This window comes from Aegilops tauschii, chromosome 2, assembly GCF_002575655.3.
Source record: "Aegilops tauschii subsp. strangulata cultivar AL8/78 chromosome 2, Aet v6.0, whole genome shotgun sequence".
In the NCBI taxonomy this organism is placed as follows: domain Eukaryota; kingdom Viridiplantae; phylum Streptophyta; class Magnoliopsida; order Poales; family Poaceae; genus Aegilops; species Aegilops tauschii.
Window position 1 is genome coordinate 589,020,305 of NC_053036.3, and position 13,445 is coordinate 589,033,749.

General features: G+C 48.0%; 2 protein-coding genes and 1 pseudogene across 2 annotated transcripts; 1 reads left to right on the top strand and 2 right to left on the bottom strand.

The window, feature by feature from the left end:
• Positions 1–321: 321 nt before the first annotated feature.
• LOC109750716 (uncharacterized) lies at positions 322–1,919 on the top strand. The gene is made up of 4 exons (XM_020309667.4): positions 322–454; positions 1,036–1,242; positions 1,354–1,427; positions 1,516–1,919. The coding sequence occupies exons 1-4, from the start codon at positions 407–409 to the stop codon at positions 1,643–1,645; spliced, it is 459 nt and encodes a 152-aa protein (XP_020165256.1). The 5' UTR covers positions 322–406; the 3' UTR covers positions 1,646–1,919.
• Positions 1,920–2,053: 134 nt separating this feature from the next.
• Positions 2,054–9,372, bottom strand: LOC109750693 (DEAD-box ATP-dependent RNA helicase 50-like; annotated as a pseudogene).
• On the bottom strand, positions 9,259–11,908 carry LOC109750715 (uncharacterized). The gene is made up of 3 exons (XM_020309666.3): positions 11,683–11,908; positions 11,479–11,555; positions 9,259–9,622 (listed from the first exon to the last, which is right to left on the bottom strand). Exons 1-3 carry the CDS (start codon positions 11,816–11,818, stop codon positions 9,575–9,577), a joined length of 261 nt encoding a protein of 86 aa, XP_020165255.1. The 5' UTR covers positions 11,819–11,908; the 3' UTR covers positions 9,259–9,574.
• Between the last annotated feature and the right edge of the window lie 1,537 nt (positions 11,909–13,445).

Below are 13,445 nucleotides of genomic sequence, written 5' to 3' on the forward strand. Positions count from 1 at the left end.
ATACACGATGTGTGCGCGAATACCTATTATGCCACACGTGTGGTGGATATTGACGTCCTTCATTTAAGGATCCAGAATCCACTTCTGGCTCATTACTTACTGTTTCATCTTTTTTTTAGAAACACTTTTTTTCAACTAATATAGGCAGCAGAGTTTGATCCAAATTCGTTCGCTGTCGCAAGCTGGCAGCCAAACTTGCATGCCAAGTAAACCTTTTGACACATAGCCCGGAAGGAGGCCCGTTCTGTGGAAGCCCAGTAGGCCCTGCCCAACGGCCCGGCTCTCAGTCCGCTTACGCTGCCCATATACCCCATCCTTCCTTGTGATCCGGCCATCTCCCTGCTGTTCTACTCTTGCTGCCTACCCTCTCTCGCCGCCTCTGCTGTGAGCGAGCGAGCGCGAGGGAATGGAGGCGAGGCGGGAGATCGCCAAGCGGGCGCGCACGGCCGGCACGGTGAGAGCACCTTACGGCCGACCCCCTACCCCCCCCCCCCCCCCCCCCCCCTCCTGCTTGTTAGATTCGTGTTCCCGGGCGCGTCCGCCGATTTGGGGTGCGTCGGCGCGTGTCTCGCTCGCCGCGAGCAGTTTTTGCGCGAGGGTTTCGGGGCCGCGACGCGGACCGTGGCTGTTCCCCCTCCGTGCTGTCTCACGTGAGCTTGATCTGCTCTGCTCGCGCTCGTGCGTGCGTTGGTCTGGCTATTGGGCTCTGACGAGTTGTTCGTCTGTTCCCTGGCGGTGGTGAGCGACTGGGGATTTTTTTTGTTTGGCTTGGGGAGATTTCGAATTCGACCCCGATCGACCTCGGCATTTTGGGCGGGGCATGTGATGTAGAGCAGAGCATTCGAGTCGGATTGGGGACGGGGTTTCCGGTTCGTGTTCGAATTTCGACACTGATCGAACCTGATCTGATGGGATGTGGGTGTGCCTCGCTGTGTTTTGTTCCCTCGCTGATGAGGAACTACTCGTCGATTTTTGGAGTTTAATTCGAGTTTTTACCAGCTTATATTCAACTTGAAGCTCCTCGCGTTTGTGCAGAGCAACGACGACGACGCCGGGAGCCAGGGGAGCGCGGGAGGGGCAGCGGCGGTGTCCTCCGGGGTCGCCGTGAGGACCGGCGCGGCGGAGATGGACGGGGAGGAGTTGGCCGTCGTGGCGGCGGCGGAGGCTGAGGTGGTGGGCTCGGCGGAGACGGAGGAGCACGTCCAGCGCATCCTCCTCGCCATCGACAACTTCACCCGCAAGGTCCACCCCCGCCTCTTCACGCTCTCCTCCTCCTCCATCGATCCCGTCATGATCGGCCCGCGATGGCCTGGCCGGAGACATGAACGGTTGGCGGGTGGCATTGCATTGCAGGTGTCGGAGATGCTGGACTCCGGGCGCGCCATGTTCAAGGACCTCGCCGCCGACTTCGAGGACCGCCTGTGCACGTAAGAAACTCGCCGCAGCAAGCGGCATCGCACCGCCGTGCTTCGCTCCTCGGTTGCCCATCACCTGTTTGCTGTATTGCCTTCCCAGGATCCACAAGGAGAGGGTGGAGAAGTGGGAGGAGGAGATCCGGGAGCTGCGCGCCCGCGACGCCGCCAACGAGCGGACCCGCGCCATCCTCCACAACGCCCAGCTCCAGCTCTTCCACATCCGCGAATAGCCAGCCGAGTTCAATCTGCTTCGATCAGCTAGCTGTTCCACACATCTTCAGCGAAGGCAAGACATCCAACAGCACTGTCTAACTGCATGCAACAGCAGCAGCTCCCTGTTTCTTCTGCATGCTTTCTACTATCTTTCTGAACTTATCAGCACAGCAACATTAACAAGTCCAGTTTGATGTAGTACTACCATTACTGTATGCTCGTATGAATCTGCCACCAACAGTGAGTTGCCACTTCTGAATCTGAACATGAATGCTTTGCACTTTAGTTGAATACGCACCTGTCTTCAGGAACTCTTTCGTGTTTGCGATGCGTTTCACCTGTTCCAATGCATGGTGGAACCTTGATCTGTGACGCTTTCTTGTCGAACCGCGTCAGCACATTCTCAACCTTACTACATGTTTCAATCTGGGAACATAAATCATGTGACTAGTTGACAGACAGTGGGACTTTGTTATGTTTGATTTTTTATTTTTTGAGCAAGTTATATTTGGTATTGATGAATAATGATATATACAGAGATAAACAGGGGAGAGGACCTAGTACCGTATTGCAGAAAATAATTGTTTTTCGAACTGGAGATTCCCCAATAATCTTTAGAAGTGTTGTTCTCTTGTTCGAAAAGGCATTTTCCGGATACTTATCATCATTTCCACTGCAGTCCACAAGTATCTGTAGTGTAACAGTACCAATGTAAATTGTAATCACTCTAGGAGAACAATACCACATGATACCAATACCATTGTTTTATGCAATTACATATCTGAGTCGTTTGTATCTTATGCAAAAAATCTAAAATTGTAAACGATATCAGTAGCAACAAGGGATATGTCACTTGAGGAGTATATTTCCTAGAAGCATTTTCAGAAAGTATACGCAGCATAGTACTCCCTCCGTTCCTAAATATTTGTCTTTCTAGAGATTTCAAATGGTCACCACATACGGATGTATATAGACATATTTTAGAGTGTAGATTCACTCATTTTGCTCCGTATGTAGTCACCATTTGAAACCTCTAGAAAGACAACTATTTAGGAACGGAGGGAGTACAAGGTTACAGAAATTAAGAAGGTGAGCAATCAACTGATGCAACAGTAATCAACTGATGAAACACTTGTTCAAGGCCTTCTTCACTAAATGAAATATCTGTTAGGAATGGGCAACTACATTCACAGGAGGGCCAAGGGCCAGTACATATACATGTGTATGGTAAAGTGCAAGAGAGACTATACACATCTAACACCCCCTCAAACTCATGGTGGATCAACAACACTGAGTTTGGAGAGAAGAAAACTATGCTGCGCTTGAGTCTGTGCCTTCGTGAAGAAGTCCGCCAACTGTAACTCAGAGGGCACATAGTGAAGAGCGAGAGTCTGATCCTGCATAGCAGCACGCACAAAGTGGGCATCCACACCGATGTGCTTGGTGAGCTCATGCTTCACCGGGTCACGCGCAATACTGATAGCACCAGTACTGTCTGACAATAAGGGAGTCGAGGTAGTAGCAGACACACCAAAGTCCTCAAGTAACCATCGTAACCAGATCACCTCAGCCGTCGGCATAGCCATGGCTCGCAACTCAGCCTCTGTACTCGAGCGAGAAACGGCAGTCTGTTTCTTTGTCTTCCAGACAATAAGAGAGCCACCAAGAGGACACAATAAGCAGACAGCGAGCGTCGATCAGAGGGATCACTAGCCCAGGTAGCATCAGAGTAGGCCTGGAGCTCAAGAGAGCTGGAGCGGGGAAAGAAAAGGCGCTGAGAGAGCGTGCCACGAAGATATCGTAGAACACGGAGGAGATGACTATAGTGGACAGAGGTGGGGGCTGAAACGAACTGACTCAGGATATGAACAGGATAGGAGATATCAGGACGCGTAACAGCAAGATAGACAAGACTGCCAACAAGGTGACAATAGCGAGTGGGGTTAGGGAGAGGGTCACCATCAGAAGCACGAAGCTGAACGTTGAGTTCCATAGGAGTCACAACTGTGCGCTCATCACCGAGAGCAGCGCGAGCAAGAAAATCCTGAATATATTTTCTTGGGAGATGTAGAAGCCATCAGAGGTCGAGGAGATCTCAATCCCAAGAAAATAGCGAAGTGGACCAAGATCAGTCATGAGGAACTGGTCGCGAAGGCGAGCCTTAACAAAGGCTATGTAGTCAGAGTCGTCACCAGTGATGATCATGTCATCAACATAGAGAAGGAGCAGAGTCCGACCACGAGGAGACGTGTGAACAAACAACGCGGGATCATGATCACTGGGTAAGAAGCCAGCGGCAGTCACCACAGAGGCGAAGCACTCAAACCAGGCGCGAGGGGCCTGTTTAAGACCATAGAGGGAGCGGCGAAGTCGACAGACCAAACCATCAGGAGCATAGTACCCCGATGGTGGCTGCATATAAACCTCCTCACGCAACTCGCCATTAAGAAAAGCGTTCTGAACATCAAGTTGAGAGATAGACCAATGACGAACAGAAGCAACAGCAAGAAGAGTGCGAACAGTGGTCATGTGGGCCACAGGAGCGAATGTCTCATCATAATCGCGTCCCTGCTCCTGCTGAAAACCACGGGCCACAAGGCGCGCTTTGTAGCGCTCAAGAGAACCATCAGAGCGAGTCTTAATCTTGTAGACCCACTTGCAGGTGATGGGACGGACACCGGAAGGGAGGGAAACCAGATCCCATGTGCCAGAGCGCTCAAGGGCAGCAAGCTCTTCGGCCATCGCAAGCTGCCATTCAGGCTGAGTCATGGCAATCCGATAGGAAGTGGGCTCAGCAATAACAGAGAGACCGTACCGATCAGGAGAGTAGCAATCAGGCGGGGGGCGAGGCCGAGCACGGAGGTTATGAACCGGGGGAGGCGTGAAAGGAGGTGCACCAGAGGTGGAAGGCGCATCAGGGGAAACATCCTCAGAACGAGGGCGACGAGTATAGTGAAGAGGAAATGGTGAGAGAGGGCGACGGACTGGAGATGATGGTGGAGAGTTGGAGGAGGAGGATGGGGAAGATGGTGTCGGTGGTGAAGGAGAAGGAAGGAGAGGTGCAGGCGGAGGAGGAAAAACATGAGGAGGCACATAGCAGGGTGTATCAGGGAGAAGAAGAAAAGAAAGATCGTCCACGGAGAAGCTCGAGGTAGAAGGACGTGGGTAGTAAGAGCGAGACTCGTCAAAGGTCACATCACGCGAGATGCGCAAACGACGACCAACAGGATCCCAGCAGCGATAGCCCTTGTGCTCATCACTGTAGCCAAGAAAAACACACTCAACCGACTGAGCAGTCAGTTTGGTGCGTTCTCGCGGGGAAAGAAGGACATAGCACACACATCCAAACATACGAAGAGCTGAGTAGTCAGGAGAGCGACCAATGAGACACTCCATAGGAATACCACCCTGCAGAGCAGTCGATGGCTGTATGTTGATGAGATAGGTGGATGCAGAAACAGCCTCTGCCCAAAAATGAGGTGGAGAGAAGCGGCAATCATCAGAGCACGAGCCGTCTCAAGTAGATGACGATGCTTACGTTCGGCAACGCCATTCTGAGCATGTGCACCAGGACATGAGAACTGGGCAAGAGTACCCTGTTCCGCAAGAAAACCACGCAACAGCTGGGAGATAAACTCACCAGCGGAGTCAGCACGAAAAGTACGAATGGGCGTGGAAAACTGGGTGTGAACCATGGCAGCAAAACGTTTGTATATAGAGAGAACCTCGCTACGAGATTTCATAAAGTAGAGCCAAGTGTAGCGAGAGAAATCATCAATAAACAAGATATAGTAGCGGTGACCACCTTTCGAATCAAAGGGAGCAGGACCCCATACATCAGAATGAACTAAGTCAAAAGGACGCTTAGATACCGACTCACTGGTAGGATAAGGTAACTGGGTCTGTTTGCCAAGTCTGCAGCCATTACAATGTAAAGAAACATCTCCAGATACAGACCCTAAGAGGCCCTGACGAACTAAAGAAGACAAGCGAGAGCCACATATGTGACCAAGGCGATGATGCCACTGCTGGAAGGACGCAGACGAAGGGGCAGCAAGAGCATGGGAGCTGGCTGAAGTGGTGGCAGCGGAAGGAACACAAAGCCAGTCAACCTCCCAAAGGCCCTCTGACTCACGGCGCCAGGGGCCAGCACCAACCAAAGCCTTGGTGCGACGATCCTGAATGGAGCAAGAGTCGGTATCAAGAATGACACGACAACCAGAATCAGTAAGTTGGGCAGCGGAAAAAAGATTCATGGTGAGGCGAGGAACATGTGAAACACTAGGAACAGAAAAAGATGGAGTGAAAAGAAGACCACGGCTAGCAACAGGAAGAGGTGTGCCATCAGTGGTAAGAACATTAACAGGCGAATCAAGAGGTCCGAGAGAAGACAGCACGAAAGAATCAGAAGACATATGAAAAGAGGCTCCAGAATCCAGAACCCACGAAGATGTACCTGACTATGTAGATGCCTGCGGTGGTGGAGCAGTGGCTGCAGTCACAGCAGCAGCGGAACCGGTCGACGAAGAGCCTGAGAAAGCTAAGAGACGCTTGAGCCTCATAATGTCCTGGTCAGTGAGTGACGGGGTCGAGGAGGATCCAGGAGTCCCACTAGAAGAGGAGCGCCTCTGGTCTCGCTTCTTCTCACGGCAATCAGACTCTGGGTGACCTGGCCGGAGCATTAGCCACAGAAGGTGTCACGGCGCGACCGGCCCCTCTCAGCATAAGAAGGACGACCCACCCACCCTAAAGGAGTAGGCAAGAGCGGTGGAGCGGTGAGGCGAGCAGGTGGCATAGGAGCTCGGGCGGCCAACACTGATGGAACCACAAGTAACCCAACAGAGCGTAGGCGGGTCTCTTCAGCACGAAGCTCAGCAAGTACCTCCGAGATAGGAACACGACCACGAGCGAGCAGGTGAGCACGGCGAGGCTCGAACTCAGAGCGAAGACGAGATAAGAACTCGTGAACCCGCTGAAACTCCAAATCGGACCGTGTAGTCTGACAGCAACGACAAGTTCCACAAACGACGGTCCGAAGAGAGTCAAGCTGACGCCAGATGGCAGAGCATTGTGAATAGAACTCATCAACAGAGGAATCACCTTATTGGAGTGCATGCTCCTGACGCACCACAGATAGGTAGAGAGCATCACCAGAGGGCTGATAGCGCTGACAGAGATAAGACCACATCGCTGCAACTGTGCCAAGTCCCATGAACTCCGAGGCGAACTGAGGAAGGACACTCGCAGTAAGAACAGCAGCAGCACGAGCATCATCATTGCACCACTGAGTGTAAGCAGACAGATCATCACGATAGGCAGAAAGGGCATCCGAATAGGCTGACATGTGCTGATCATAGGCATCAACTGCAGTATCATCGAGAGCCTTGGCGGCATCACGATCAGCCTGAGAAGCATCAGCAGCAAGAACCGGCGGTGCTGGCGGGGTAGGAGCCACTGGAGCAACATGGCAAGGCGGACAGGGGACCTCGCCAGAGAGAACACCCCACAGAAGGAGACCACGCATATGGATACGCATAAAGCCCGCAAACTCGGCATAGTTGGTGCCATCGAAGATCACCGAGCACCGAGGAACGGCGACATAGCCCAAAGAAGACATGAGGAGCTCTTTTTTTTGTCAACTGCTACAGTAGACTGCTACAGGAGACCCCGATCCAGATCGGGATCGGGCTCGCGCTGGCTCGATCCAGCCCCGATGGAGGAAGGGGGGGGAGGGCGAGCGTGGGAGGGGCCGGCCCTGGGCAGCACCGGCTGCAGCAGGAGGCGGCCGGGCGCGGGGAGGTAGCTGCCGGGCGCGGCCGAGCACGGGAAGGCGCGGGGCAGCGACGGCAGGCCGCGGCCGAGCTCGGGGCGAGACGGCGTGGTGGCGGGGAGGGAGAGAGGCGGGGGCGAGGGAGGAGGTGGCCGGCGCCGGCGACGAGGTAGAGGGAGGCCGGTGACGGGGGAGCTAGGCACGGAGCTGCGAGCGTGCGGGACGGGAGCGGGAGAGGAACCTAAGCATCTGATACCATGTTAGGAATGGGCAACTACATTGACAGGAGGGCCAAAAGCCAGTACATATACATGTGTATGGTAAAGTGCAAGAGAAACTATACACATCTAACAATATCCACTTCATCGAATCGAACACAGCACTGCAATTAGGGGGAACAACGTATTAACTTAGGTCTTAGGCTATCTAGCTAGTGCATCCACTTATTTTTCTCTCTTCAACTTAAAAAATGACTGGATATAGGAGCAGCCATACCATCTGAGGTTATTTAGCTGCATGAAAGCCTTCCTGAAGCAGATACAAGAAACGATCAGGTGTTGCTATAGTACATCTAGGTCTTCATCAAGGCTTTCTAGCTGCGTCTTATGTCGAAATCCACCGTTTCACCGTTTGCAACCATAGACCTGAAGGGAACCCCAGATTTTGATATTGAGCGGCAATTCTGAAGGACCGGTATTTGCAGAAATGACTCAGCAGGTTATCATAAAGCCTCATAACCATCACATTCAGCAAGTAGTATAGTATACCTGAGAAGAAAGTTCAGCAGTAGGTGCCGATATTATGACCCGTGGGTTCCTGGGAGATGATTTGTGGATCCCCATAGCTTCTTCCTTCCTTCAATTTTGAACTATGCAACATTTATGGACACTAAGCTAACAATTCAATATGTTTTTCAGTGCAGTAAACAAAACGAAAAGAAAAGAAAAATGTGTTTACCTGAATATGTGATGATTGAGGAAACCCAAATGTCTGCAACTGAAAAATCCAGTATCTAAAGGGACCTTCTGCTTCTGATCTTCTCTTCTATAAGACGTAACATCACGGCTTTACCTCAAACTTTGGGGCCAGATAGCCTCTTCATCGCGAAAATATGAATCATCGTCGGCTTTGTATTGCCTCATGACAGAATTCTGAGAACACATGGCCCTGGTCCTCTCGTCCCTAGAGTTACCATTCGGTTTTGCGCGGCGCGCTGGTGTCTGAGACAAAGTTTCTTCTTCCAGAATTGCTTCCCTCTTCATCAAAGTCAGCAGAAGATGGCTCATTAGGCTGGGCGATGCTTGTGCGGCCACAAGTGCCCTCCCTCTTGAAGCTGGGCTGCTGATCTCCTAACTAAAGCTTGCATTTTCTGCGTCTCCAGTCTTATGAAGCTCCAGAACACCTGCGGTACTAAAGCCATTCTATGCACGTGTAGTGACAAAAATTGTGTTATCTTCAGGAAAAGTACAGGATGTCACTCTACAAACGTCATGGAATTTCAGCTAAATTTATCTCTGACATGGACACACTTCTCTAAGATTCGCCTAACGAATTTGAATTCCCAAATTGACGGCATAGTTCAGCGAACCTTTGGATGCGGAGCAGTGGGCAGTGATCCTGGAGAGGACCGCCGCCCCCACACAATGATGCTCTTCCGGTGTTTAAGTTTAATTTTGGTTTTGAGATGGCTGAAGATATCAAGCAAATCACTTGACATCCTCAAGTCCCCAAGTTCAATCCAAGTATACAAGGAAAAATTCCTATTTAAAACACTTGACATCAGGCACAGCACTTGACATCAAAGTGTTCTGCCTGGCACAGGAGAGAACAACCCCAATATCCTCTTTGTTCCGACGAAACTTCGCAATCACAAGACTTCTTCCAACTATTTGTTTATAAACCTCTTACAGTCTTTCAGAATTCAATAGGACGTCAAAACAACATAAATTACTGAAATACAAAAACATCCCACATCGGCTTGACGCGGTTTCAAGCGTTTCCGGGGGGGGTACAATTTTATTAAACTCTCTAGTGACATCTTGTCCTTACATCTCTCTGAACCCAGAGTGCTCTACTGTTTTCTAACTTCAACAGCTTAAATTAACATCAGGAAATCAACTGAGTCATGGTTTCACTAGCATTAACTCTTCCAGTTGCACAGTGCTCCTCCAATTTCTCACCCGAACAATGTCCGGCTCCGGTTCCGTTCCAGCCGAGCCTCCCTCTGTGAACAATGAAGTGCAAGCGTAATGTGAGATACAACTCTCAGAAAAAGGAAGCAATATGAAGCAGCGACCTAGCATATGTACATAGAACTGTTCAGTATCATTTACATACAAGGAAAATTTCATATTTAAAAGTGAAATTCGGATAAACATTAGTTCAGGTAACCTGAAATATATGTGTGGTATTTGAATGAAGTGTATGTCATGCAGACTTGCTAAGAAACCCAGAAATTTATATGCAGACCTAATTGAAATGATGATATCATTTTGGGTCTTATTTATATCCTTATCCACACAAACACTTTCCAGGTTTCAGATCTTATGAGATCTGCTAAAGATGTATGAGAGGGATGTAAGGAGATGTGTATCCCTAGATGTTTCGTCAAATATATAAGACATCACACAGGTTGGGGTCAGAGTGCTACCCTGTACAAGTGACACCACTGTATATGATGACGCACTGATGCTTTGAGATCGGAAAGTGAGCTCAGCAAGGTAAAGAAGCACCATGGAAGGTTCCAGTGAGTAGCTAGAAGATTAGTTGTACAATAAATGACCACAAGATGACTAAATATAGATCAGGAATGTAAAGAATTTAGATTTCAGAGAAGCCCATGGTAATGGATTTCATATATTTAAGGACTATATACCTTTTATTTATGTGGTTTGACCAAAAGTTAGTTCCCATGGAGCAAGAAGGAATGAATGATAAAATATGAACAATAAACCCCTTCTATCGTGTCCTATTTCTATGGACATGTTCTAAAATAAAGAACTGTGATAGCAATATCAAAGAGTGAACAAATTAATACAGCATCAACACGGTGGGAAGACTGATCACATCAGCAAATGGGAGTTCTGGCGGACCAGGACAGGGCTCATGCAGGCAACCAAACACGACCTTATAAATTCTCAATAGAGCATCCAAAGGTAGCTACTTGGCTCACCCTGGAGGCTTGTTTCTGTAATCAGAAGAGATCGTATGCACATAACTGGACTGCAGTGCAGGAGGGAAGTTGGTGACTGAGAACAGAATGTAAGCACATTCCCAAGCCTAGACTTGTACAGGATAGTGGATACTGCACCCTCTGTTTCTAAATATAATACTCACTCCGATGGGAGTACGTTTTGGTAGTTTAATTTGAACTGCCAAAACGTCTTATATTTAAGAACAGAGGTAGTATATACCAGCTCACTACAAAGAAAGGAAGTATCAAAAGGAGGAGGTACTATCAAGTTTCAATATATTTCGGCATGTGCATGTCTGCACTCGTAGTTATGAACTCAGTAAAGTCAGTACTGTAGATTGCAGTTTGCATTTCATTGGCGATTTGACATTCCATGCCACAATGAACTTTCTGCACGTGGATGTTAACGTTAATGCTTATGCACTTGTTACTTACCCGACAATAAACATGACTTGTATACACACTCAATCATGTTAGAGCAAAGCATTTTGCAAGAAAATTATTTCCTGGATATCATTGAGTATTAACAGCACACAGTCACTGATTCCTTCGCAAGAAGTCCAGTTCATGTTGTACCAACAGTGCTTAAAGCAGTTGCGCAAGCAATTTTTTTTAACAATGAGGTGCATTAATTTTTGCTTTAAAAGGTTATACTTGAAGAACTAAGCTCCAGGTCCAGTACAGCAAGTTTCTAAGAGCACTAAACAAACACATGTTACTTTACCTACTACTCCCTCCGTTTCAAAATAGATGACTCAACTTTGTACAGTTAGTACAAAGTATTTTGGAGCGGAGGGAGTAATAAACAGATGCGCGCATCAATTGGAAGCCATCCATCATACACCATCAGAAAAGGCTAGAGAGGAATTGGGGAAACAAAAACGAACCTCCCTCTTCTTGCACTCCTTGTAGTCGTCGAACTGCTGCTGGCACTTGCTCTTGTCCTGGTGGTTGGTCTCCAGACCTGGGGACACGGCACATCATCAGAGATTTCATCAAATACACACGAAATTTTCCAGAAATCATGGCCAGAGAGTGAACCGGGGGTGATTTGGGTTAGAAATTTAGGATTAGGGGCGGTAGATGCGTACACTTGAGGGAGGCGGTGTACTGGGGGAAGCAGGAGGAGTCGGCGATCCGGGCCGCGCTGGGGTACGGCGGGGTCGACGTCGCCTGGATGGACGCGCGGTGGGTGGGGGACGCCTCTGCCGCATGAGCCGCCGCCATGATGCCGCGTCTTCTTCTTCCTCCTCTCGCCTTCCACTGCGCTCTCTTCCTGGGCTTCGCCTTGGTGTCCTACTTTCCTTTTCTTTCTTTCTGTGCACGGCTTCACACGGGCCGCGAGTGGGCCTTGCTCTGCTCAACTGCAAATGTTGCTGGGCCGTTTACGCGGGCCTTTTTTCTAGCTGAAGGACCCAAAGTGCAACACGCCAAGAATATGCGACAATTGTTTTTGAGAAATTAGCCTTTTTTTTGTTGCTGGGAAATGTGGCAATTGTTTTTTTCCTCCCAAAAAAAATACGCCAATTTATTTTTTTCCCTACACCGGAACACAAATGGGGAACTTTTTTTGCTAAAAGAATGTGACATGATTTCTTCCCCCATATAAAGGGGAAAAAAGGAGAAAGGTTGTGTGACATGATTTTGTCTGAATTATTCAGTGTCACAATCTCATGGTCTTCATATCATATAATGAACAACTAGGACAGATTCTTCTTTGGATCCGACTGCCCGTGCGTAGGGAAAAAAATAAATGCTACTGGTGACTTCCGGATAAACAAGTTAATTTGTAATCTTGTAAAATACAAGTGAGTTCACTTTTTTTTGAAAAGGAGGATCACATCCGGCCTCTGCATTAGAATGATGCATGCAGCCATACAAGTGAGTTCATAGGGTGAGTGTATTTACATATATGTGAGCATCTGCGAATGTACTTTGTTAAAAAACATCTTGTAAAATACATGAACTCTGACAAGTTCAGCTATAGGACATGCATGATCAAGTGATACCCAAGTGTCATTTGTGAATAAAAGCGGGCTATGCCGAAAGTCAAAAAACTCACAAAAAAATCAGGAGCATCCTAGTTGGCTAGCTGCAGAAGCAAACCTATTGACATTTTTTAGCGTGACATTATTGGACTACACTTTCTTTTGGAGTTATTGGTCTAGACTTGATCATATCCCCAGGCAATTGGCTAGTTTCATGTTGGGCTTAAGAAACCTTAATCTCAAAAGACCAAGCCTGAGCCTGGGCTGAAAGACACTAGCACTGCCTTTTTAAATCGGTTTAATCATTTTAGAATAAAAATATAATTATAGATGGTTTCAAAATAAAATTCACCTTTTAGTCATTTTGGGATTTTGTCCTTAATTTTGAACCATGCTTTTTAGGCACTAGGCGTTGAGTTAGGGTGCCAATTCTGGCAAAAATAAAAAGAATTAGGCTGCCCATGATCAGGTCCATTTTACTCACATGTTGTAAAATAGGCCACAAAAGGAAAAAATGACTAGGCACACGTTAATGACCAAGAAGCGAACTGAGCGTAGGGGAGAATATCCAGTGATACCACACCCTAAATTGTCCTATGATACCATTTCAAAAAAAATCAAGTTTAAACATTTCAAAAATTTCTGAAAAAAACATGAATGTTCACAAGGAATGTGTCTACATCCCCTAAAATTTTCAGCTTCAAATTCCAAACGTACATTGAGAAACAAAAAAGAAAAATCCTGATGTGAATAGTGTCAATTTTGCTTTTGATTTGTCATTTTTTTTCTCAATTGTATTTCGAATTTGGATCTTATTTTTTTTTAGGGATTGTAGTCACGTACACTGTCAACATTCACAAAAAAAA

What these genes read in the sequence shown, in the direction of transcription:
- LOC109750716 (XM_020309667.4), top strand. Translation starts at nt 407, where the DNA reads ATGGAGGCGAGGCGGGAGATCGCCAAGCGGGCGCGCACGGCCGGCACG. An exon ending in TCGACAACTTCACCCGCAAG is followed by an intron (nt 1,243 to 1,353) that starts GTCCACCCCCGC and finishes ATTGCATTGCAG; the next exon opens with GTGTCGGAGATGCTGGACTC. An exon ending in TTCGAGGACCGCCTGTGCAC is followed by an intron (nt 1,428 to 1,515) that starts GTAAGAAACTCG and finishes TTGCCTTCCCAG; the next exon opens with GATCCACAAGGAGAGGGTGG.
- LOC109750715 (XM_020309666.3), bottom strand. Translation starts at nt 11,818, where the DNA reads ATGGCGGCGGCTCATGCGGCAGAGGCGTCCCCCACCCACCGCGCGTCC. An exon ending in GTACACCGCCTCCCTCAAGT is followed by an intron (nt 11,556 to 11,682) that starts GTACGCATCTAC and finishes CCGTGTCCCCAG; the next exon opens with GTCTGGAGACCAACCACCAG. An exon ending in AGGAGTGCAAGAAGAGGGAG is followed by an intron (nt 9,623 to 11,478) that starts GTTCGTTTTTGT and finishes CATTGTTCACAG; the next exon opens with AGGGAGGCTCGGCTGGAACG.